The sequence below is a fragment of the Cyrtonyx montezumae genome, unplaced genomic scaffold (genome assembly GCF_038088225.1).
Source record: "Cyrtonyx montezumae isolate F1298 unplaced genomic scaffold, pur_monq_1.0 scaffold_8, whole genome shotgun sequence".
NCBI classification, from domain to species: domain Eukaryota; kingdom Metazoa; phylum Chordata; class Aves; order Galliformes; family Odontophoridae; genus Cyrtonyx; species Cyrtonyx montezumae.
In genome coordinates, this window is record NW_027072089.1 from 91,150,010 (window position 1) to 91,176,752 (window position 26,743).

At 40.3% G+C, this 26,743-nt stretch overlaps 1 protein-coding gene across 8 annotated transcripts in view; it reads left to right on the plus strand.

Moving 5' to 3' along the window:
- The first annotated feature begins 10,906 nt into the window (after nucleotides 1–10,906).
- The window catches only part of EZH2 (enhancer of zeste 2 polycomb repressive complex 2 subunit), a 53,841-nt gene continuing 38,004 nt past the window's right edge, over nucleotides 10,907–26,743 (plus strand). For 3 of the 8 annotated variants that reach the window (XM_065753021.1, XM_065753028.1, XM_065753022.1), the window contains exons 1-2: nucleotides 10,907–11,057; nucleotides 12,586–12,651. In XM_065753021.1, the coding sequence (XP_065609093.1) occupies nucleotides 12,614–12,651 (38 nt within the window). In that variant the 5' untranslated portion in view covers nucleotides 10,907–11,057; nucleotides 12,586–12,613. Of the gene's footprint in view, nucleotides 11,058–12,579; nucleotides 12,652–22,945; nucleotides 23,097–23,605; nucleotides 23,658–26,743 lie in introns of those variants that run through there. The other 5 variants (XM_065753025.1, XM_065753023.1, XM_065753026.1 and 2 more) reach the window with 5 other exon arrangements.

A 26,743-nucleotide genomic window follows, 5' to 3' on the forward strand; every position in this document is an offset into this window, starting at 1 on the left:
GCCTGTGCTGAAGCAGACAAGGCCACAGCACTGTACTGCCAATAGGCAAGAATGGGAAGTGCTGTGAACAGGAGTCTTACATAAAATGTGTGAGACTCAGCAAGCCTGAAGAGCACTGGCTTAGCACGAGGAGATCATGTTTTGCTTTAACTGGGCTCCCACATTTATTCATCTGGCCTAATGGCCTTTGTGTTCAAAGTCACTTCAGCCATATGTTAAATTAAATTATATGGATAAACATATAGTCAATAGAAAAGCAGAAGTCTGAAACTGTGTCCAGTTCTGGGCTCCTTGTGTCCACTTCTGGGCTCCCCAGATCAAAATAGACAGAGATCTCCTAGAAGGAGTTGAATGGAGGGCAACAAAAATGATTAAGGGCCTGGAGCAGATCCCTTTTGAAAAAGAATCTGAGAGACCTGTGACACTTCAGTCTGGAGAAGAGAAGGCTGAAGAGATCTGATTACTAATTATAAACATCTTAAGTGTAGGAATCAAGTTGATGGGGGTAGACTCCTTTCAGTGGCACGCAGTAATAGAATAAGGGGCAAATAGCAGAAGCTGGAACATAGGAAGTTCCATGCTAATGCAGGGAAAAACTTATTTACTGTCAAAGTGACAGAGCACTGGAACAGGCTGCCTATAGAGGTTGTAGGGGGGATATTCAGTATACACTCAGACACTTACCTGTGCAACGTGCTGTAGGGAATGTACTTTGCAAGGGTGATCAGTGATCTCTAGAAGTCTCTTACAACCAGTACAATTCTGTGATTCAACGAAACAGTTTGTGAAACAGGACATACTGTTGCATTTCTGTCAGGGAAATTAGTGCCTAAGTACCATGAGGATTTTATGGAAAAACATTGTAAAACATATTTGATCTCAACACAGCTAGCTGTTATACATTGTCATTAAGTATCACTAAAAATTAACATAATAAAAGAACTGCTTTGTTTTGTTTTGTTTTATTTTAATGTAACTAGAGGTCAGGTCCAGTTGGGCACTTGCTGACTTATACTATGTAGTTATTGCAGTGCATTACAAGTTTATGCCTTTACAAATTCATCATTTTACGTTCCCCTTTTAGTTCTATACGTACATGTCCATGTTAGTAAATATTTTGTAAAACCTTGCCAAATTCACATGGACTAAAGTTCAGGATTTGATCCACAAAATAAGCCAAGACACCTGCAAAAGTACAGATTAGAGTTAGGAATTGAATGAATATGGAATACTGAATGTGAGGCACATCTTCCAAAGCAGACTTGGAAGAGCATTACAAAACTAAGTGGGAAGGAAAGGAAGGGAGGAAAGGGAGGGAAGGGGGGAAGGGAGGGAAGGGGGGAAGGGAGGGAAGTTGGGAAGGGAGGGAACGGAATGGGGGAAGGGAGGGAACGGGGGAAGGGAGGGAACGGGGGAAGGGAGGGAAGGGAGGGGGGAAGGAAGCAAGGGAGGGAAAGGAGGGAGGGAAGGGGGGAAAGAAGGGAAGGAAGGGAAGGAAGGAGGGGGGAGGGAAGAAAGGGAGGGGAGGGAGGGAAGAAAGGGAGGGGAGGGAGGGAAGAAAGGGAGGGGAGGGAGGGAAGAAAGGGAGGGGAGGGAGGGAAGAAAGGGAGGAAGAGAGGGAAGGAAGGAAGGATCTTACTTCTGATCAGCCTACTGGATATTATTTTCAGTGCAAAAGGCTTTGCTTGTAGGGCAACGCAGTGGTAGGTGTAAAAAGGCAGGGTGTGCATACTTTCTCTCCCCACCAAAGAGCAATTGAGTTCAAAACCAGCTAGAACAAAACTTTGAAAGCTACGTGACTAATACATGAGTCCAGCAGATTGCGCTGCAGAATGAACCCTCTCAAAAGTTAAGCACAGCTTTGTTACAGCTAGATCTCCAAGTATAAAGGGAAACAACATTGTGATCAGCAAGTCAAAAGGTAATTTATTAGAATGACAAACCCAGACACCAAGATGCCTGCTCTGGGTGGCTAACAGTGGGGAAACCTGGCTATACCTGTCTTAAACAAGCAGGGCAGGCAATGGAAAAACTGACAAACACTTGTGCACATTTCAAGCTAAGGCAGTTCCCCAGCTGTTTTCCTGGGTCCCTTGACAGGTGGAAGAAACACCATGTGATTCTGACTGTGGGAGTCAGCAGACTATCAGGATAATAATTAAGATAACAATGCATAAAGAATAATCTTTGTCTTGGAAATACCACCTTATCTGAGGCACTAAAATCTTTAAAATGAATCAGTCAGCCATTGAGTTTGCCTTGTAACAGTGTATCTTTTTTTTAGTTCTCTGTAATCATATACCACTTTTTTTTAAAGTGATGTATTAGTACAACTCAGTGTAAGCGATCATAATTAGGAATATCCTATAACATCGTTAAACAACTATTGTGTCAAATCAGCATTAGTAAACCAGCACTAACAATCCTTATTCTACATTTTTAGTCATACATGAAAAACCTGAACAGGCATTTTTCATTCACTTATTGGGAACATAGAAGTCTCTTCAAGAAAACTTTTTCTGGAAAAAAGAGACAAAAGATTTCAACAATTCCAGAAGTATCTAAGCTAAATAAGATAATTTCTTCCAAAATCTGATTTTGCTTGTTAAGTAAAATACGTATTTCTTCAACATTAGTTACTTTTTTTCAGAAGCACTTTTGCATATTGCCACCAAAACTCACTCCTTTCACAATAACTCATCAGAATACTAGATTTCATAGTTATTTCAGAAATCTTTGTAATATTTTTTCCCACAGATATAGTCTGAATTCCTCTTCGTAAAATAGATCAGTGTTCAGACATTCTTCAATCATGAAAACAGAGTAGAAACAGAACTGTTTGAGTGGTTTACTCTGTGAAAACAGAAACTTTATAAGCAGCTCATTGCAACATTAAACATTTGTGTGCAAAAAAAATAAAAACAGCTGTCCAAATTCTCCACGTTATTTGAAATAGCCTGAATGATCAGAAAATTGGCACTTAATAGAGATCCTCACTGAGGACTCATCACTTTAAGAGTCTTGAATTCAAACTCTGTGTGGAAAGATTGTTTTCACACAGTGCAAAACAGAAAGGGAAGTTCCATTCAAAATGTGTTTTATTTTCTAGTAAGCATTAGCTTCACATATAGCAAGTGAATCGTTTTCTGCGCAAGACAGAAAAGAAGAAGTCTGTACTGCAATCTAGTTCAGTGTTGGCTCTGCAACACATTTTTTTCACCTTGTGACTGTATGGGAACTGCTGAATCACGGCCTGAACCACTGATTGGTCACCTGAGGTGAGCACCAAGTCAGCCATGGGGCCACAGGTGAAGGTGATATACCTGTGTGGGTGGAAGGGGTGGAGCCTAGTTCCTCCTCTCTCAAACCCCATTTAAGGGCTGACCACCACCAGGGAAGGATCTCTTCTTGGAGATCCCTCCCATGTGGAGTCCTCTGCGAGCCTTGTCATCTTAAAGGTGAGCCATCTTCTCTTTTGTATTACCTGTATAACTGTTTGTATAGAACTACTTGAAATATACCATCTTCTATACTATTCCCTGGTGGAGTATCGTCATTAGGAGTTATTTACTCTACATTTGGCGAGCCAGGCAGCTCTAACTAAATCCATAATGTCGTTTATTTGGAGTATATTTAAATGGGCCAAGGGGGAGAACGTTACCCCCCTAGAACAGATAATCCCTGGTCTAATTCCAGGATTCATGGGGTCACCCTACTATGGATTGGCATCCGTTATTGAGAAATGGGGACCCATGCGGGTTCCAGGGACTGCCGCTCCTTCTCCATCTTATTTGACTGACTACTTTGTAGGATTAGATAAAGACATACTTATTACCAAGGAGCGGCGGTTAGCTGCCTCTGCAGTAGCCTGGCCATTAGTAATGGCCATACTCAAGTTAGATGTCGCAAATGTTAATATGGAAACTGAAAATCAGCTATTACGAGACCGTATTGAGAAACTGGAACAACAGCTGGGTACGTTAACAACCAAAAAGCCTGGCCTAAATGTCCCCACAAGACAAATAAGGAATATATTGGTAGAAGACACCCCAAAATCAGAGGAAGAAGACTCTGATATGACAGGGGAAAAGATCTCTAAGGCAGATCTCGAAACTCCATCTATGATGGACCCATTCGAGATTCGGCCTATTATAACTCAAAAAACAAAGAAGGTACAGGATAGACCAGCAGGGGTGCCTCCTGACCAATGGCCCCCTGCAGAAACCTGCCTCCATGTGACCGCTCGTCCATACACAGCTAATGAGTTGATGGACCTAGTACAACGGTTCCATCAGAAACCAAGAGAAAGCATACCATCATGGCTCCTAAGGTTATGGGATGCAGGAGCTGAAAGTGTTTTAGTAAATGGAACAGAAATGTCAAAATTAGCATCTATAACGATAAACCCGGCATTAAGACAAAGATTATATGCAGCTGTCCATTATAATGAGGAAAACCATTCTATTATAGATTGGTTGATGGCTGCATGCCGCTTAACATGGCCCAATAAAACCGATATCCCTCTTAATACTGGTTTGTGGTCCTCTATGGAGGACCTCCAGACCTATATCAGAGAACTGGGTATGAGGGAGGCTCTGTATGCGGACACTTTTGAAAGCCCCGATACGGAAAAATTTACAGCGGGCATGAGAGATCTAATACTACAGCAGGCCCCCTCCCACCTATATGGGATGTTGGTTTCCATATTAAATCCGTTGGTGGCATCAGAAGCCATCGTACAGCAGGCAGCCCAGTTAGTAGCAGACTTAGGGGAGACGGAGCGCGTAAGAACCAGGCGTAATGTTCGTATAGTGGAAGATGCTGAGGCCTTCCCTATTAGAACTAAAAAGCCTGCTCCACGGATGCCCCGATCAGGCCCCGTATGGGTATCCCGGAGGACTATGTTTAATGATCTCATACGGGCTGGGGTTGCATTTACCAAAATTGATGGGCAACCCAACCATGTTTTGTTACAGCTGTGGAAACAGCTTAGAAATGATCAGAAATTTCAGAGTGCTCCCAGAAAATCGGGAGTACGAATTATAGAAAAAACACCAACAACAACCTGGAATTTGGCTGACTTTATAATACCGAACAGAAGGAAAAAATATCCGCAGGTGTCACAGGCTACAGTGCCTGAGCCACCTGTGGCAAAAGATTTAGATCTGGCAAAATTCATGGATTAACGGAAAATTCTGGTCCCCATAGGGCCTCTAGCTGTGACCGGAGGCCCTATGTAGAACTAACAATATTCTGGTCCAGGACAAATGTGCAGAAGGTGATGGCTCTAGTGGATACTGGCGCAGAAACATCGATTATATATGGAGACCCAACGAAATTTAAGGGTAATAGAGTGATGATTGGTGGGTTTGGGGGACAGACTATTCCAGTCACCCAGACGTGGTTGAAACTGGGGGTTGGGCGTCTCCCGCCCCGGGAGTATAAGGTGTCGATTGCCCCAATTCCAGAATATATCTTGGGCATAGACATTCTATGGGGTCTGGCTCTCCAGACAACTGTGGGAGAGTTCAGACTACGGCAGAGGTACATTAGTATCCGGGCAATACGGACAATATTGAGGGGCCATGCGAAACATGAGCCCATTTGTTTGCCAAAACCACGCCGGATTACTAATGTAAGACAGTACAGACTCCCGGGTGCACAAGAAGAAATATCAAAAACAGTGCAGGAATTAGAGAAAGTAGGTATTATAAGGCCTGCACACAGCCCATATAATTCCCCCATATGGCCAGTACGGAAGTCGGATGGAACATGGAGAATGACGGTGGATTATAGGGAACTGAATAAGGTCACGCCGCCCATCCATGCGGCCGTACCCAATATTGCCTCCTTAATGGACACTCTTAGTAGGGAAATTAAAACCTACCATTGTGTCCTGGATTTAGCGAATGCGTTTTTTAGCATACCTATTGCTAAAGAATCACAAGATCAATTTGCATTTACGTGGGGAGGCAGGCAGTGGACCTTTCAGGTCTTGCCACAGGGGTACGTGCACTCACCAACATACTGTCATAATTTGGTGGCACGTGACCTGGCTGATTGGAGGAAACCAAACAGTGTGAACCTATACCACTATATTGATGACCTCCTGTTAACATCCGACTCACTGGAAGCAGTAGGGGAGGCAGCAGATTCATTAACTGCCTACCTAAGTGAAAGAGGATGGGCTATCAATCCTCAAAAAGTGCAAGGTCCAGGACTGTCCGTAAAATTTCTAGGGGTAGTCTGGTCAGGAAAGACCAAAGTATTACCTGATGCCGTCATAGATAAGGTTCAGGCATTTCCAGTCCCTACAACACCAAAGCAGCTGCAGGAATTCCTGGGTATATTGGGATATTGGCGTTCCTTTATACCTCATTTGGCGCAGCTGCTGAGACCTTTATATAGACTTACCAAAAAGGGCCAATTATGGGACTGGGGGAGAACAGAACAGGATGCTTTTCAACAGGCGAAACAGGCGGTTAAACAAGCCCAGGCACTGGGTATATTTGATCCTACCCTTCCAGCTGAGCTAGATGTTCACGTAACTCAAGATGGCTTTGGCTGGGGCCTGTGGCAACGTCAGAGTTCTGTTCGGACCCCCATTGGATTTTGGTCTCAGGTGTGGCATGGAGCAGAGGAAAGATATAGTATGATTGAAAAACAGTTATTGGCTGCCTATTCTGCATTACAAGCGGTAGAGCCAATAACCCAAACGGCCGAAGTTATAGTCAAGACTACATTGCCAATCCAGGGGTGGGTAAGAGATCTGACCCACCTTCCTAAGACGGGGGTGGCCCAGGCGCAGACGGTGGCACGATGGGTTGCCTATCTCAGTCAGAGGAGTAGTCTATCTTCCTCACCGTTGAAAGAAGAGCTTCAGAAGATTCTTGGCCCAGTAACGTATCATAGTGATGCACCAAAACAAACTTCGGTTGCTCCACCACAGAAGAGTCCCGTCCAGGAAGGAAAATATCCTATTCCTGAAGATGCCTGGTACACGGATGGGTCCAGCAAGGGCAACCCAAGTAAGTGGAGAGCAGTAGCGTACCATCCTGCCACAGACACAATATGGTTCGAAGAGGGGGATGGTCAAAGCAGCCAGTGGGCAGAGCTGCGGGCGGTGTGGATGGTTATAACCAAAGAACCTGGTGATGGTATCCTGAATATTTGCACAGATAGTTGGGCTGTGTATCGGGGGCTCACTCTTTGGATCGCACAGTGGGCCACCCAGGATTGGACTATCCACTCCCGACCGATCTGGGGCAAAGATATGTGGTTAGACATATGGAATACAGTCAAACACAGAACTGTGTGTGTCTACCATGTTTCTGGTCATCAACCCCTACAGTCACCAGGAAATGATGAAGCCGACACACTGGCCCGAGTTAGATGGGTTGAGAACTCTCCATCTGAGAATATCGCTTACTGGCTACATCAAAAGCTGCGGCATGCTGGGCAGAAGACCATGTGGGCAGCCGCTAAAGCGTGGGGACTGCCCGTACAACTATCGGACATCGCTCAAGCATGCCGAGACTGTGACGCCTGCTCTAAGATAAGACCGAGGTCGTTGCCTGAAACTACAGCCCATCTTGCTAGAGGACACAATCCTCTACAGAGGTGGCAGGTTGATTATATTGGGCCTCTCCCTCGGTCTGAGGGGGCGAGATATGCCCTAACCTGTGTCGACACCGCGAGTGGGCTAATGCAGGCCTATCCAGTACCAAAAGCCAACCAGGCATACACTATAAAGGCACTCACAAGGTTGATGGCTGCCTACGGGACACCGCAAGTCATCGAGAGTGACCAAGGAAGTCATTTCACGGGTGCAGTGATACAACGCTGGGCAGAAGAAAATAATATTGAGTGGCGATTCCACCTGCCATATAATCCAACGGGGGCAGGCCTTATCGAACGTTACAATGGTATTCTCAAGGCTGCCCTGAAGACAGACTCTCAGTCCCTGCAGGGGTGGACAAAGAGACTCCATGAGACCCTGCGGGACCTGAATGAAAGACCTAGAGATGGCAGACCCAGTGCCTTGAAAATGTTACAAACAATATGGGCCTCCCCACTTAGGACAAATTACGGGCACCGATAATGATGTGAAACCTCAGATTGGCAATGAGAACAACCTTCTGCTCCCTGCCCCTGAGGACCTAGAACCAGGTACCAATAGAATAAAATGGCCCTGGAAGGTGCAGGTAGGACCACGATGGTGCGGCCTACTTGCACCTTGGGGGAGATTATTGGAGGTGGGGGGTTCGGTAGCTCCTCCGGTTATAGGTACATGGCCTACTGAAATAATGGTTAACACTCCAGTCTTCATTGCTAAGGGGACCCCTATCATGTCTCTGTGGCAGATCAGGACACCCCCTTTGGTGCCTGATATAGTCGTACAGCCACAGACATCGGGTCAAAGGGTCTGGTACAGGCGACCAGGGCGTGCCCCTGTACAAGCTGAAGTGTTAACCCAAGACAGGAATACGGCCTGTATCTTGCCCTGGAAAGCGGATCTTCCCCTCTTGGTACCTCTAAAACACTTGTATTACTCCCCATAAGTCTATGAATCACCAGAAGGAATCAAAACAATACTGCAGTGTTCCAGAGTTGTTATAAGACCATGTGAAGCATCTGGTGATGGTCTAACCGGGACTGATGACACGTAAGATGGACCTGCACTGTATGATTACATGCTTCCAGTAGATACCACCGAGCACTGGCCCAAAGAAGAGTTCGACGGATGCGCCGATCATCACTCATATCAGATTACATCAGCATGCGTTGCGACGGGCAATTATGTAAGCGTCGCGATGTATTGGGTCTCTGTATCAAGGGGAACTCACCTTATGGTTACTTGATCAGTGGTTCATGTCGTGAAGGGGTGGAGTGTATGGGAACTGCTGAATCACGGCCTGAACCACTGATTGGTCACCTGAGGTGAGCACCAAGTCAGCCATGGGGGCACAGGTGAAGGTGATATACCTGTGTGGGTGGAAGGGGTGGAGCCTAGTTCCTCCTCTCTCAAACCCCATTTAAGGGCTGACCACCACCAGGGAAGGATCTCTTCTTGGAGATCCCTCCCATGTGGAGTCCTCTGCGAGCCTTGTCATCTTAAAGGTGAGCCATCTTCTCTTTTGTATTACCTGTATAACTGTTTGTATAGAACTACTTGAAATATACCATCTTCTATACTATTCCCTGGTGGAGTATCGTCATTAGGAGTTATTTACTCTACAGTGACTGAATGTATTTCTTACTTTAAATTACACTATGCTTATTTAGCAATGAGGTTATATACTTTTTGGCTAAAACTAGATTTCATGAAGTGCAATTCTAACAATAAGAAAAACTACAAGTTCCAAGCTGTGAAGAGACTGGGTAGCCATTTTGGCAGTGGCAGCCATCTTGGGGCAGAACAGATTTAAACAGCTGAATTTCAAGAAATGACTGATATTTTGCAAAGTTGACACTTTTAACATAATCATGGAAAAGGTCATCTACTGTAATAGGGTCAGAGAAAGAGTATGACAATACATCATTCTGTGACATGTAAACATAAGAAATCATTTCCACATTAAAAGAACTTTGAGCCTCGTTAGTCCTATTATGCAGCTGAAAGATTTGGGCACGAGGCTATGTTAGTGATCTTCTTTCATAAGATTTTTATCACTCAGAACGTCATCAGTGGACAGTGCTCATTTTTGGGCTTCACACAAAGATGAGACAGGGTTGTTGAAAGCATCACAAGCGATTCATGAGGGAAGGTGTCAGTCGGTAATGAGAAACACTGAGGACAGTGAGGGGACAAGGCTAACAATCAGTTCTATGTCAGAAGTGCTCAACACAGGAGGCACATGAAGGAGAAATGGTTACAAGAGCAGATGAAAGATCGTGGTGAGAAACTTATCTTGGCAATTTCGGTTTTTATCAATGAAGAAGGGCTGCAGTAGCCAAACAGTGAGATAACAGAGGGCTAAAGTGGAATTAATTGTTGATGTTTAAAGACCAACCATGTCGACATAAATGAAGCATGCATCACAGAATAGAAATGAGGGGAAGAAGCTGGAGCAGCATGTCACTAGAAACAGAATCCCAGACACCTTGCCATTACTGTGATTTACTACCATTGCCAAGACAGGGCATGATGGGATTTTGACAGTGAAGAATCCATGCTCGGTGCAGAACAGCAGGCTACCAAAATTCGTGAAGAAACAGCATGAAACAAAAAGGCAGATGAGAGCTAGGTTTGGGTGCACTAAGGTCGGATGACACAGCAGGAGGATGCATCACATATTTTGGGAAATGACTCAGCCAGGCAACATTCGGCACGGCGCGAGACCGGGAAGGGGAGAGCGCCTGCTGCGGAAAGGATAGGAGGGAGCAGGCCCCGATGAGGTAAGCAGCTCCCCCCAGCACGACCTCCACATCCCCGCCTGGCTCTTCCCACCTGCTCGCCGCCACGCCTCTCCCACAGTTCTGCGTCGCGTCGCGTCCCGTCCCGTCCCGTCCCGTCCCCTCCCCTCTCTGCCGCGCGCGGAAGCAGCGCGACTGTTAAAACCGTTATTGCTCCCACTTTCAAACTGATTCAAACTCAGCAGCACTAAGATGCGAGGCCCCTCCCCGCTCACGTCAGGGCCCTCGCCTCCTTCCTCTCTCCAATCCCCGCGAGGCTGTGGCCGGAGCACCTCAAACCGCAGCCCCGCTGCCCACTCAGCTAAGGCAGCCGGGCAAAGAAAGCACAAACCCGCCTGCCCAAGCGAGCAGGGCGAGAACAAAGAGCTCCCCAACCACTCCTTCCCACGAGCACGTGGGGCATGGACTCCCGCCCCTCGCCCCGCCTATCGTTGCCCCTGATTGGTGCGAGGGCGCTCCGTCCGCTTCCGTCCAATCGGGGCGGCGCTCGGCCCTCTCCAATGAGCGTGATGCCGATTGGGCCGCTGCATTTGGCGCTCGGTCCGGGAGGGTGAATCCGGCAGCCGGAGGAAAAGGGGAGGAAAAGCAGGGGAGCGAAGCGGAGCGGGTGGCAGTGGCACGAGATTGGAGCGAGGGGACGGGTGAGCGGGTGACGGCGGCACCGCGACCGCAACCACCACATGGGCTATGGGCTGGGAGAGGTTATTTATAACCGGCTCCCTTTGTCATGGGGGGGGGGCAAACAGAGAGGGCGCGTCCGCCTCGGCCCCGAAAGGCGCGTTGCGCCGCGCTGCGCCTGAAGGAACGGGATAGTGCGGCGGGCGGCAGGGAGCTTCGCTCCCGCCCTGCAGCCGTTGACAGCTGAGAGAACGGCGCGGAGCCGGCAGTACCTTTTGTCTGAGTTGGCTCTGTCCTCCCTGGCCGCACCGCGCTCTACGGAGCGGAGCCTTGGGGCGGGGGGGCGACTGGCGCTGTGCGGGAGAAAGAGCGGGTAAGAGCTGGCTGCTTCCTTTCCTCCTCCCTCTCTTCCTTCCCGTTCCTGCCAGCTTCCTGTGGCGGCGGCTGCCTCTGGTGCGGTTTCACTGGGAGGACGGCGGTGGGGGGGGGGATCCACGTACGCCCGGTGAGGTCTTGAGTCCGAAACAAGACGTCTGTCTTGTCCATCTCAGCCCCCCGAGAGAGGAACGCGGTGCGGAAGTTCTCCTTATGCGGCGGTAGCCCCCACCCAGGGGCGCGAGTAGGTCCGCGGCAGCCCCGTGTGCCCGTGGTGTCCCGGAAGCCGAGCGCTTCCACTCCCGCCTTTGCACGTTGCTGTCCCGCCGGCTGGCCTCCGACGGAGCGCTTCAAACCCCGCGCTAGTTTCATGGGCACCGAGAGCGGGAGAGAGGAGGGTGAGAGGGTCAGTCTGCCCAGCTAACTTCCTTGTCGGGAAGGACACCGCTCAGCTCCTGGCGTTCCGGAGTGCTGCAACGAAGTTCGGAGGGAGCTGGAGCTGCTGAGTTGGAGACCCAGTGTCGCCAAGCAAGAGTGTGCTGGGCGATCTCTTAAACCGACGTGTTTGTGGAGGTGTGAAAGGGACACAACTTTGCTAGAATAACAGGCAATGTGTGTGATCGCACAGGTGACGAATTCGGTGTACTGCAGCATCGTGTGTGTATCTGGTGTTAACGAGTATAGTGATCCAAAAATCATTAGGACAAAAAGAGAAGTGGTTTCTGCATAATGTAGCAAAAACGGAATAATGAACCTGTACCTGGCTGAAGATACTTTTTCAAATTTATGAAATACTGTTTCATTGGAACTAGGGGCTTTCTTTTTTTTTTTTTTTTTTTTTTTTTTTACTATGGAGCTGGAAGTTGGTTTTTTTTTTGTCTCTAAGTGAAAGAGTTTTGAACAAGTCTTTTTAATGGTTGCAGGATAGGTTTGTATTTGTGCAAGTCTAGCAGTTGCAGATCCATCTGTTCTGTATTTCAGTGAACGACTTAATAGTATTTTTAGTACAAACTTAACTTCTAAATTGAGATTTCCTCATATATAAGTCTTTTCTCTCTCTCTCTTCCTCCTCCCCTTCCACCTCCTATTTTTTTTGAAATTTTTTTTTATGGGTTGGCACATTCAGGTTCTTTGTGATTTGTAAAAATTAAAAGGTCATTCTTTGTTTGTCCCCAGTGTCTGTATCAAATTGAGAGTCCGGGGAATGTTTATTTGTGATAACAATAATGCATCTTCAGAAGGGTGAGTATTACTTGTCCACAGTGTATGATAGCTACTCTTGCTTTAGGTTAGATCATTTAAAATATAAAAAAGATTCACAGAATCTTAGAGAAAACATGCTTCCAGTAGTTTAGGAGATATTGTTCAAAAGTTCCATGCAGTGCATTGAGTATTTTTTTTAACTTTGAGAGCTAGTGCTTTATCACTTATACACTTCGTTTATTACTTCAAAATGTTGTTTGTTGTTATAGAGTATTCATTTAAAAAAAAAGAGTAAGGGAAAATATATTATTTTTTCCTCTGAGAGAAATCTGTGACAGTAAAATATTTATGCAATGTCAACAACTACTATCTTCTGGAATTTTGTAAGATTTTAAGGTTGTAATTCGGGAGAAAAAAAGGAAAAATATATTTTTAGACATTTTTTAGTATGTAATATTATTCTGAAAAGTGACAGACACTGAAAATCCTTATTGTCAAAAGAACATTAAATGTCTTTGCTCACTTTAAAATCAGAAGCAGTAGTCTGTAAGCTTAGGCTGGAGACTTGAAATTCAAACTTCTTTGTTTTCTGTGTGATATTTTTTTCTCTTCTACCTTTTGCCAAAGTAGAATTGTGAACAAGTTGAAATATAAATATGGTAGGTGATTTTGTTGAAAATATGCCTTCTAATGGATTTATGTTTGTGCTGTGATACTGCAGCATTCATTTGCAGATGAAATGTAAATACACTTCAGCTTATCTGCAAAGAGACTTTGGCTTAGGGAGCAGTGAGTTCTTGTAGAACATTACTGAGTGCACTAACTGTATATATGGTGAGTGTAAGCTAACTGCTACTTTCTGTGAAGCAACATATCTCAGAATAAGCTTCATGTATCATCTAGTACACAGATAATTTGATGCATTTCCAAGATCCTCTGGAAGTTAGTTAAAAAAAATACCTCATTGTCACCATTCACACGGGCATTCCGCTTCTTCAGCTGTGTACAGCATATATAAGTTTTATTAAATTTACAGCTTTATTGGTAAAGCTGAAGAATTATTTTAAAAGATGGTGTTATCTTCATTTGATGAAACAGGGAAAGTTAATTTTCAAAATGGCTATAATACTGACAGAAGACAAATTTAACAAATGGTTGGTCTATGTTGTGCTTGAGCAAAAGTATTGTGGAAAACTTCATTGCTGACTATAATCTGCATGCTCTTTTCTCCATTTAGCTACGATTCGTTGTAGCTTACTTGAAGAAGTACCTGAAATTTTAGGGAGAATAACATTTTCCCCAGCAAGGATGCTGAGAATCTCAGACACAAGATCTATCAGTTTTTGCTAAACAAGAAAAATTCAGAAGTTTACTGAAACAAGTAGATTTTTACAGGATTATGTGTCCAAGAAAAATTCAGCTGTCCAGATTGAAAAAAAAAAAAGTTGAGAAAATAGACTATACTGTGAATATAATTCTTAATGATTTTGTGTGTTGTTTGTTTACTTGAGAAAACTAAGACTGCTCTTAAGAAAAGGTGGCAAATAGTAATGAGAGGATTATTTTTAATAGTAATGTTTTTTTGACAATAATACTACAACCACTGTTGTAGCTGGATCATAGTATGAAGGTGAAGAGTGCTGCCAAGCTCACTGAAATGGCATCTGAAGGTAGCATCTATGTTCTCTGTGTCTCCAAATGTATTTATACATGTATCTGTACGTTTAGCATCTATGTATATGACTTGTGCAAACATTCTGGTATCGCTAAATTGGTCTTTAAATGGATGACTTACTCAGTGGTGTCATAGTTTGTGTGATAATTTAATTTAAACTTGTATGTCTGGAGGAAGGAAGATGAGACAGAAAAGCCTTCTATAAAATAGATGCGAAACAGGGAGAGACCTTTTTGGGGAATAGCAAAGATGTTTTTTCAACTTAGCTGATTACTTTGGTTTGTTTTTTAAGTATGTGCCCATGACTTATTGAATGAAAGATTAAAAGAAAAACAAAAAAATGATTAAATGAGTGTTTGACCTGTGCTAACAGATATCAGTTAGAGACTTTGGGATGTATTACTGTTTGTGAGGTAGAACTAAAGAGTGAAATCTGTTGGAGGAGGAAGATGCTGATGAGGCCCAAACAAAAAGCAGTGACATTTTCTAAAAACGCAACAGTAGAAATGCAATTTTCTGTAACTGACAATAGCAGGTAATTTGATTGTTACAAGCTTTTTTTATCTGTACATCTAGATTTCAATTAACTTGTTTTGGGTCTTCAGTGAGAGTAAGAAAGCTACTTTTAAAAATGGAGTTTATACTTTGAATTAAGTGAACTTAGAGGCAACTCTAAAAAAAAAAAATAGGAGTGAAAATTCACTACTGTATGCGAGTGATAGTCTTACTTTTTAAACTTAATTAAAAAAAAGTGAAAAAGAAGAATTTTTAAATTTAACTATAGGCTTTTAAATGGATTACCATTTCCAAAATTAGAAAAAAAAAAAAAAAGGGAGAGATAAAGATGTCTTCCCATGTCCATAAAGATATGAAAAAGGAAATACTGGATTGTTGTGTGTCTGGCCCTTATTTAGGCTACCTGGCTGAAATGTGCACATAGAGTGTTTCAGTGATTGTACCTCTTAGCTCAGTAGGTGAAGAACACTATATTTTTGGAATTATTTATAATACCTACCATGCTCCATTTAATGGTAAAATCAATAGTACTTAGAAGGTGTAATGAACGTCTGGAAATCTAGTTATATAGTACACATGTCCTAAATGTGGATAAAAGTAACAGTGTAATGATATGAGTGGATCAGTGCAATATTGGCAATTGCTTGAAAATGTGGCATAGAATTTCTAAAACTTCTGATTTGGATATATAAAATTATATTAACAAATAGGGTAAATCCAACAGAACATACTGTTATAATTCTGCATGCAAGTAAAGACTTCTTTAGTGTGCTGTTGCTAGAAATACTTCCAAATTAGTTTTTCTTTATTTATGCATATGGTACCTGCTTAAATGATGATGTATGCAAACATAGCAGTCCATGTCCTGGGCTTTCTATGATGTGTTGTACATTAACAGGAAAGAGAAGGGTCTGATTGATTTATTATTTATTGATTTATACTTCATTAATTTAGAGCTAGCTCTGTTTCCTTTGTCATTTTTTGTTGCATCCATTTTTTCTCTTATTCTGCCTTTTATATGGTTGGCTTCTCCATCTATGGATTCATCTTTTCATGGCCTACATGTTCAGTTTAAATCTCAAAGCCATAAGACATATTTTAATGAGATAAAGTGGTTGAAAGGAAGGAAACTCAGATCTTGATAGTAAAAAAGATGATCATATATAAAAGTATGCACACATAGGTATTTATATGTACAAGGGAAGCTCTGACAGCAATACCTCCTATTTTATTGTGTTGGCTCATGATGTCTGGGACAGATATTTGTGGTATGGCAGTAGAGGTTGAACCTTCCTGGCAATATTTCATTACATTTTGTTGCTATGTTACAGATGGTGGCAGAGGGACAGTATGAAAAAATGATGTCTGACACGGAAATGAACGTGAAGCAAATGTATGTGACTGAATTCCTCCATGCAGAAAAATTGCACCCACTGACATTCATAGATGCTTGCTGAACATTTATGGAAACTAAACAGTGGCTGTTAGCACCATGAAGCAGTGGGTGGTAAATTTAAACAAAATTTAGTGTAAACTACTGATGGATTAATCATCATGTATATACTTTACAGGGATGCTGTATGCTATACCCAGTTAATTTGAGGACTTCAAAATGAGAGGTGATTAAATGACCCTCTTTGGTTGCTTTCACTGCTTGAAGCTTGTTTATGGATTTTTTTAGACAATTTTACTAAATATGCTAAATACAGATTCAGCTCCAACATTTACATACTTCCCCACAGTACATTTTGAATGAACTTACCGCATATATGGAAATATAATAATAATTCTGAAATTTTCAGCTTTTTGCTTATGCAGAAAAGGTATGTTATAGCTGTTGAATCACTTAATTGTTGTGTGGCAGGGCTTTTTCAGTATGGACATTGTTTGTGTGTGTGGACTGAATTGAAGAAATCTTAGGCATTTTAAAGTCTTTAGAATAAAAAAGGGTGTGTCCTCAAAACAAGTTAGGGTGGAATAGTCACTGCACTTCGTTCATACCCTGAATTACTTTGCCTGTGTAGACATGCCTTAAGTGCTGCAAGTGATATTTTCTGCCAGTTTTATCCAGGATATCAAAAAGCTTTACATTGTAAGAGATGGAGGTGTTAGAGTCTGTGGATGAGTGTGATTGGAGAAATGTGGAGGTGTGCATTTGAGGTTGCACATAAGGGGCTGTCTAGGACTTTACTATATTCTGACAAATAGGTAAACTTGGTCATGTGCAAGAGATGTGGCATGGTCTTAATGGTGACTTCTAAACATCATCATCAATATCAGGCCTGAACTTGCTGTTCTACTGTTTGGAGTTTAAAAATGTTTAAAATGTTTTTTGATCCAGATAGGTTTGAGGGGTGAATGAGAATATTTAAAAGCATTATTCATGCAAATACCCAAATAGTTGTATTACCCACTACACGATGTTTTGCTAATGTTGCCCAAACTGAAGTAAGCTTTCAGTTAAAACCAAAATAGGCTCTATCTGTAGTGTAAATTACGTGGTTATAATTTCCTGTTTTCTGCTCACCCTTTTCTTTTTGTCTCCAAATGGACAAGTACATAAACTTGTCATTTTTATTTCTAAAACAGAATTCTTCTGAAAGTAACAAATGTTCTAGAATAAAATAATAATGATGGGAATTTAGTAACTTTATCTCTAAAATTGTTACCACTTGCATGATATTTGACAATTACACTTTGTCTGGTTTTGTTTGCTTTTTTCTCTGCTGCTGAAACTGCCAGGGTACAGAGAAATAAATTAATTTTTGAAGGGAAGCTTTAAAAGCTATAGTTTTGCATAGGAAAGTAGATTCAGCAATCTTCTAAAGAACCTTATGTAAGGACTGCTTCTAAAGTAGTGCTTCCTATTTTTTATGTTGGTCTGTGACATCAGAGATGGATGTTGGTGATAAATACTGAACAAATATTTTGTTACTTTTTTAAAAATGTAGATTATTAAAAAATAATAACAAAAATATAACATTTTTTTTAATGAGACTCTGAGAAGTACCTGTGTTATTATTACTTGTTTAGTAACTTGTAAATGGAGAACTCCTGTAAAATGAGATTATATAAATGTAGATCCAAATGCAGTGTACTACTGATAGGAGACCACAAGCTAATGCCTTTCTTTATGATTGGTAGGAAATGTGAAATAATCTTGATTTCTGGTACAGTTCCATTATTGGAACTGTATTGATATTGTATGAATATTTATTATTCCATTATTCAAGTACTTCCTGTTCATTTAACCTAGAGTTAGTAAGAAATCTTAAAAAAATGGTAGAGTTGTTTTGTCAAGACTAGGTGAGTTCTCGTGTTTTGCTTTGTTTGCCTCTTTTAATGTCTTTGAATTATATTGGTTGCATATTTTGCATATTAAGAACCACAGACCTGTTTGGGATAGGTTTTATGAAGCACTTATAGAAGTTTCTCCCTCTCTCCCTCTCCTGAGAAATACTCTGAGAGGAAAAAGAAAAGAGAGATCTATATCTCTGCCTGATTGCCTTAGAAGCATGGTAGAAACTCCTCAAAAGAATATTCAAGTAATATATTTCTTTAGGCTTTGTGAATGAACTATTAGAGGAGAAAACTAGAAGTGGGAGTGAAATTAATACACTTAAAAAATAATAACAATAAAAAATAGATTTTGAAAATGATTGAAGAAAATGTGATCACTAGAATTGTCTTGTCTCCTTCCTGTCTTAATTTACTTTGCAGGGTGAGCATTTCAAGTAGTAAGTGGTATGAGTTTCAGTATGAGCTGAGTACACTTGGAAGATCATCTACAGTCTTAGATGTTTAACACTCTGGGGAGTTGAAAATTGAATTTATAAGGCAGTAGTTTCACAGTGTGGTTAGATGGAGACAGTGGGCGTGGATGCCTCGCTCTTCTTCAGTACAGAGTCCTGTTTTTAGCCAGAGGACTTAGTTTTGTCAGTATCTGGCTGCAAAAATGCTGGTGCAATCAGGAGGGAAATGATGGCACAGATACAATAACAAGTGTTTGACAAGTGTTTCTTTTTGTAGGTAGCAATGCTGGCAGAATGTCAGAGTGATACCTAAAGTCCACACCTCTACTTCTATGTACAGGTTTTGTCTGTGATAATGTTTGGTCAGTAATGAAAAACAGTGTTTGAAGAGATCGAAATAAGTGTTAAAAACAGGTTAGAAAGGAAGATTGATTAAAGGTAGATGTGCTCCATGCAAGCACGTGGATGGAAAACAGGGATTGCTACCAAATCTAGACTCTGGATCCCAGCAAAATCTAGGGGTGCAGTGTAAAGTGCTGTATGTAGTCATGTTACAGAGCTGGAATAGAGAGCAAGTATGTCAGTGAGTCTTCTGAATTGCAGCTAACTGCATTGGCATTATATGGTTAGGAATATACTGCTGTTTGACAAGTTTGCATGTTTTTCATGATTTTTTTTTTTGTTTTATTTTCCATAAAATGTGAATTCATTCTATAGTGTTTCATAATGCCAGTGTACTCGCAGGTCTTCGAATCCTTTGCAGTCAGCATAAATAACTTAGTTATATCTAAGCACACTTGCATTTGATTTATGTTAGCTATTTGTGTCAGGAATGACTGTAAGGAGTATATGTAGAATAATGCTGTCAGCCATGTTCTCATAGGAGGGCTAAAATCAGCCATTCAGAGAAAATGATGACCCTGATGAGCTCATTTATAAGATCTTACCTATGCTATAGCAAATTAGTAAACATTCCAACTAATTTTAGTTTGAGGATACTGCAAAGAAAAAAAAAATCCTTGAAGTTATTTATTTAGCTCAGCTATATATCTCATATGGCATGAGATATATAAACTAGGGCACAACATTTAACAATGTGAAGAAGTCAGTGAACATCATCTTCTTACAGAACATCATTTCGTTGGATTAAGTATATTATTGAGCTCTCAGTTAATGATAGCTGTTCACGTAATTCTAAGAAAAAAAGGGTGTGCAATTTTTTTCTATATGTTGACTATCTGGATCAAGATAGCACGTGATGGCTACCAAAAGAGTGAATTGGCCACACAGTGTGGTGATTCTATTGTAGAGGGTTGTTTCTAACAAAATATGACATTTGAAAAAATGAGAGACTTTAACAAGGAAGAGTAATTAACTTTAAAACTTGAAATTAAATGTCAAACTGATGATTTTTAAAAAACTGTTGTAACTATGTTCTCAAAACTACAGAATGTTTCTAAAGATATAAGGATTGATAGATACCACAGAAAGAAGCTAGTGACTCTAGCAAGTCTGAATACAATAGGACTGGAAAGATTCTGGAAGTAAAAGCAGAAAAGTCAGTTGCTGACAGGGTGAGAATAAGCTTCTGGATGAGTAATTCCTTATAGGTAAGTATAAGGGGGTGGAAAATCTTTTGAAATATTGAAGAAAAATAGTGTTTGAACTTAAAATACTTGCTTAAAGAACATAGTAAAAAAAAAAAAAGTTACCTTGGATATCCTGAAGTATAACTTGGGAACTATCAACTCAAGGTGTTGCTGAGGTAGTAACAAGTGAGAGCCTGTTGTCTTGATATATTAATTCAGAAAGTAAGCAATTGTTTCTTGAAGAGCTTGCAAAGTTATACTTTGCTATGTTCTAATTTAAGGAAAAGTGGTCTTAAGCTTAGCTTTGAGAGGAGCACTGCATCTTAAGTTCTTTAATGTTGATAAGTTTATGGAGGATATGTAATATTACAGTTAGACTACATTCTTAATTAGTGAAGTGCCTTAATAGTTTGTCTTTTTTTAATTAATATTTTTAAGAGGAGAAACTGAAGGTTCCAATTGTACTGTTAAGTGGGGAAAGCCTCATTCAAATTTACAAGCACAGCAGGATTGTAGTGTGTGAAATAGCTAGTTGTGAAGTTGTTAAAGGAGACTTTAACATAAGGGGTGTTTATACTAATTAGAACAACCAGTGATTGTACACTGAAGTAGAGTTCAGTTTAAGCTCTTAAGCATTTTAATTTAGAAATAATTGTTCCGTTTATAGTATTAGTGTTTTCTAAATTCAACTTGAAGTTGATTAAAAATATCAAGAATTTCAGAGAGTAAGTGGTGATTGTTTTCATCAGAATTTAAAAGTCAATCAAGTTCTATAGCGTCAGTGGTAAAAGCAGTATGGCCCTTGGTTTTGAGATGGCAAGCCCATTACAGAATTGTCTCTAATAATGTTTTAGGTTGGCAGGGAAATATGGAGATTATCTGATCTCCATTATCTCTCTCAGACAAGGCCAACACTGAAGTTACGTCAGGCTATTCAGTGTCTTTTCCAGGCCACTTTTTAAATGTTTTCAAGAATGGAGATTCCAGAATCTCTCTGCTTACTATGTTTCTCTGCTGGACTGTACTCAAAGTGAATAATTTTATCTCTGTATTTAAGTGAAATCCTTGCTGAGACTTCCCTGTTGCCTCTTGTACTCCCGTTTAGCATAGATGAGCATGTCTCAGTAGAAAGGGTAGAAGACAACTTATGTGGTCATCTGGATTTAGCTCTTATTTGTGTAAGAAATCACACTTGTCGTGGACCTGAATCTTTTATGCATTTGTTGAAATTCTTTAAATGACTCTTCCAGTTTTGATAAGGTCTGGAAAAAGCATTATACATTTGAAAGATTCTATTTAGGAGGTTGCATTCCTACGTGTTGTTAAGTATTATTTAATATTTTAAGCTGATAGAACCATCATCTTGAAAGTCTTAGATTTGTACTAGTAATAGGAAGCGAAAAATTAACTGTTGAATTGAAAAAGAAAAAAATATATGTATTTCTGAGTGTGAGACAGAACTGAACTATAAAACTCAGGGTCCACAATGTAACCTCATTTAAACTGCTGGCAGTCAAAGGGGAAGCATCTCTTCTTGGAGACTGCCTCCTTTGGGAATTTTCCAGCAAGCCCTTATCCTTGGTAAGTGGTAAGCTCCTACTTCTTTGTTACTGAATTATGACTGCTACCTTTCTTGGGTGATCTGAGAACTGGTCAGTGGCAGCTGTATCTTCTGCCTTACACAATACAAAATGTGCTTCTTGAAAACTAATCACATAGGTCACCATGTTAACTGATTTGATTGTGCAAAGACTTGAGAGGAAAAACAAGATTAGGCTTTGTGAATGTGTATGCTATATGGAAGAGAAGTGTAATGTAATGCAGAAGGATAAGAAGCTCTAGCAGATTGCTGATATTGATGAGCTTTACTTTGTTCCCTTAGCCCTGGTTGCGTGGCTCTTCTTCTCTCCCAGTTTGGGTGCTAATCAGGCCAGCACGAGTAACTTTGATTCTCTGGTCCAATTCAGGAACTGTATTTTGAGGGAAGAGCAAGTCTGATTTAGCTTAAATGATTGCTGCATTCAAATCTACTGTGTAAATTCTATCTGAAATGCAGAAGTATTTACACAGCTGACAAAAAGAGAAGATGTATGCTGTTTTAAGTTCCTAGTCCTCTTCTCAGTCCTAGCAAGAATGTATTTGTCATCAGCTTAAAAAGCAAGTATGTAAAGAAGTGTGCTTAGCTTAGGTTAAGTTGAAATGCTCTTCAAAGTTGAATCATGTTAAGCAACGCAACTATTAATACACTCAATAAAACTTGATTATGCGTATGTCAGGGAGCGAGGAGGGCACTGGTCTCAAATCTGACAACTTTCAAGCTATTGTTGCATCAAAAAACTGCACTGTGAAGAGACCGCTGATTTGAAGAGGGTTTCACTGCTTAAACTTTCTTAATACTGCAAGTACTAATTCTAAGTAACTAACTGTATCATAATAAGAACGTAATTGCAGTGAGAAAGGCAGAAATTTATTATGACCAATTTGTAGAAGCAGACTTCCTGCTTTTGGTGATGCTGTACTACCTGGAAGATTTATGTATGACTGTCATTGGTCTGTCCTAGTGTTAGTGCTGATGCTAAAATGTCTTGCTACCCACACTGGGATTGAAACAGGCTGTTAATTCTGCTTGTATGCTGGGGTGTTCTGGAATAAAGGGAGAGTGAGAGTAAATATTTTGAGAGTTGGATACTTACAGATAGACATTTCCTTCTCTACCATAAGGTTATGGTACTGGTGTATCTGAAGCTGTTAATTACTCCTGTCCTTATGTTAATTTTGTTAATCTTTTCTATTGGTGATAGCTTGTCTAACAGCTTCCATTTCTTGAGTGCTCAAGTACACTCTTGCAGAATGTAGAATCCTGTTAGAGTTGGTCATGACTGTTACTAACCTGCATCACTCACAACCGCTAATGTTTCAAAGAATGAGGAAGAACAAGAGCTGTTGAGAGTCATAACCTAGATTCATGAATTAATCTACTTCTTTATCACGCTGTTTTTCATGGTATCTAGGAGGTTAAGCCTTATAATTCTGCTGGCATTTGTGTCCACTGAATGGCACAGCTGGCATGGATGTCTTAGTAAATGTTTCCTGTTTCTAGATGGTAAGAATAATTTTAATATACTAGTACATCTGTGATGTGTCTTGATGAACTATTGAACTACTGTCCTCTCCAATATCAGTTTGTTTCCTCTTGTTTCTGCTTCACTCTTGCCCTCTTTCCTTTGTGTTGTTTCAAGTATTTCTGTGCCTGCTGAACAAGCCTGTTTGCAGAATTGATTTTGTTGAAAATTTGTATTTAAAAATGAAGTGTATTTATGGGCTGTTCAGACAGGGTTTTTTTTCCTGACCTACTTTGATTAATATAATCATATGTACTTGAGTTCTCACAATAAAGGAGGTTGAGCAGAAGTGGAAATGAATGATGTAAGGCCTCTGATACAGAGGATGTATTTTTTTTTAGGTGAAACTGTTGCCAAACAATGTCTGAAGATGGGTTTAACTTTATAACAGGTAATGTTAGATATGTCTTAAGTGAAGTATTCTTAATAATGTAGAACTTTAGCGCAGAAAATAGCATGAGATGTTTTAAAGCATAGATATGTATTTCTTGGTTAAAAATAAGCTGCACTGTACACTTTAAATGCTATGATTCTATAATGTACTACTAAAGTGTATATTCAGCTATCATTGACTAATTCTTCAGTGAGTGAACATGCTATATTTGGACACTGACAAATTAGCACAGTTTATTAACAGTTGTTGTACTTTCCTAAGAGAGTTTTGTTGGTGTGGTTTGGTGTCTGAAGTATGCAAGGTGGCAGTGTCCTTGAGAGAATTTTTCCTTGTTCTTTTTTTTTTCATGGAAGTGAGTATGCAAGTTTACTTAGATAAATTAAAAAAAAAATTCTTCAGAAAATTGAGAAAGTAGAGCAACAAACTGCAAATGTTTTAGGGATATTTTTGTTTTCTGTTCATAGCACAGGTGCAAAGGCTGTTCATGACTGTCTTGTCCCTTCACCCTCTTCTCTTGCGTAACTTAACATGGAAGCAGTTAGCAACTCTGAAATGGCAGCAGTGAATGGATTTTCTTGCTTTGCCCAAGAGTAAATCTGTTTCTTGATCATTGTTTTTTCATCAATCTATGTAATATTAATGAAATATTGGAATAAATAAAAGAGACAAGTGCTTGCCCTGGAGATTATAGCACTAAGAATTAAATTTGTTTTTTTGTTTTGTTTTCTTTTCTTGAAGTCTGGCATTATGTGTGTGTTTTATTGATAGTTTATTTTCATGTGCTTTAATTGCAATGAGAGTACTGGAAACAGCTTACCTTTAGAACACGTTCATTAAAAAAGTATTTAGAGTGTGTGAAGTAAAATACTAAGGAGTACATTTCCAAGAGTTTCAAGCAATGAAGTTTGGTTAATATAGCTGAAAAATGCATAGTTACGCAGTCACGCAGTTAACTGCGCAGTTAATGCGCAGTTACGCAGTCATTTGGCATTACATAAATGTTGTTTCTTAGTGCTATATCAAATCCTGCAATTGAAAGATGATTTGAAGTTTTTATCAGATTATTTTTGGAATTTGAACATTCTGGGAAGATGGCTGATTTGGTTGTATTCAGAATACATTGATTTTTTTGTTACTTTACATTTGGTTTTTTTTTTTTTAAGAAGGGTGGGCTTTTTTTTATATGGAAAAGTTATCTCAATCTTTTTTTTTCTCTGGTTGCTGAAATTCCACTTTTTTATCTGAATGTGAAAGTTGCTCTAAACTATGCTGCCTGAACAGTTTTGTTTTTATTTTATTTTAATTTGAGGAACTGGCTGGATTGTGATCAGTATCAGACCCAAGGACTTAAGACTTTGCATTTAGATGGGGCACATGCATCTCCTTGCTTTTCATGGCATGAAGGTGGTTGCTTAGTCTGGAATGAGATAATTTTTCTGTCCTTTACTGGCTAGGTGGAAACTAGAGTTTCTTGGAGGCAACTTGCTGAAGTTCTCAGCCTTCCCTGTTTTACAGAGGGCACACAGAGTTCTAGCAAGGTTTTCCTCCTTACTATGAGACCAAATAAGATTGAACAAGATTATTTTAGGAGGTGAGCTTTCTCTAGAGATGGTATAACTTCTTTGGAGTTACACTTTCTTTCTCGTTTCTGTTTTGGAAACAATTTCAAATGTCCTTAAATAGTAATTGAGTTGACTGTATGGTTTTCCTTCTAGATAAAATTTTCAGGACTAAGAATGTTAAATGGTTTCTGTAAAGAGGGAGAAGAAATAGGAAAGAAAGATTTGAGAAATAGAAATAGCTAGGAGAATCCAGAAAGAATCTTCAGACAGAAGGAGGTGGATGACTTGGAGGCTGTCTGAATTGGATCATTACACAAAACCAATCTAATATCATTTTTTTTAATTTGTTAAATGGAAAATGTTTAACATTATACTGTCTTAGGCCTCCTTATGTAAAAATTCATCTAATTTTTTTTTCATTTCCTACTCACTACCCAGCATTAGCTATCCCACTCGATGCAACTTATCTCAGTTTCTGAAGCTTAGTTTCTTAAATGCATAGGTTTTTTTCTTTTTTTTTCTTTTGGCAAACCTTTCAGTTGGTGTTAATAAAATGCCACTGACAATTCTGGTAGTCCTACTATAAAGGTGGCAGATCAGCCGCACTTCAGGAATTAACTCTGTCCTGTATGAAAATGCTTTTTTCTTACAGCCTGCTCTCTCCACTTTTTTCATATTCTCTTGAGATTGAGGATAAAAAACAACAACAAAAAACAAGTCAATGCTTTCGTCTTATGTGCTGAAACACTATAGCTCTACCTTAGAGATGTTCAGTTACTCAGAAGTGTACAAGTGTTACACTTGTTTTGAAAGACCTCTGCTGAAAGCTAACATTAATTGAAAAAGTTTTCTTAACTGTAGTTTATGTATAACATCTACGTGTGTACACTTTCTTTTCACTCAAATGCTTTTTGTCTTACTATGAACATAGCATTTAAAAGGACATTTCTAGGCTTTTTTTAGTTATTTGAGTGAAGACACTGTGTGTATCCCACTTATCTTTGCAGATTAACATTATTACTTTATCTAGAAAGACTTTATAATAAGCAACTCAGCATAAGCAATATTGTGTCCTTTACTGTCATTTGTTATTTGCTACCTTCAAACCAAGTTAGTTATCTATGTTGTACCCTAGACAGCAGCTTGGAGCTACCACAAGAATGTTCTAGTAAGTCTCGTTTTCAGATGAGTGACCAGAAAGTGCAGTGTGTTTATCTTCTTATCAAGTATGAAGTATTATGTAAGAATTATATTTATTACTGGAAAAACTGATTATGCTAGGTTTGGTTTTTTTTCCTCTTGGGTTTTAGACCATAGTTTCGGGATTTTCTGAGACTGTTTCAGGTATGTGAAAGAATGAGGGTATTCTGTTGTGTGGGGTTTTTGTTGTTTGTTTTTGCCATTCTAATTGTATTTTGTTTCCATATATATCTATTTTTGATGGCTAGGGCTTATGTGGCAGTTTAATTTTCTTAAGGAAAACACTAAGTGGCAGTTAATAGTGCTTAGACCAAATGACCT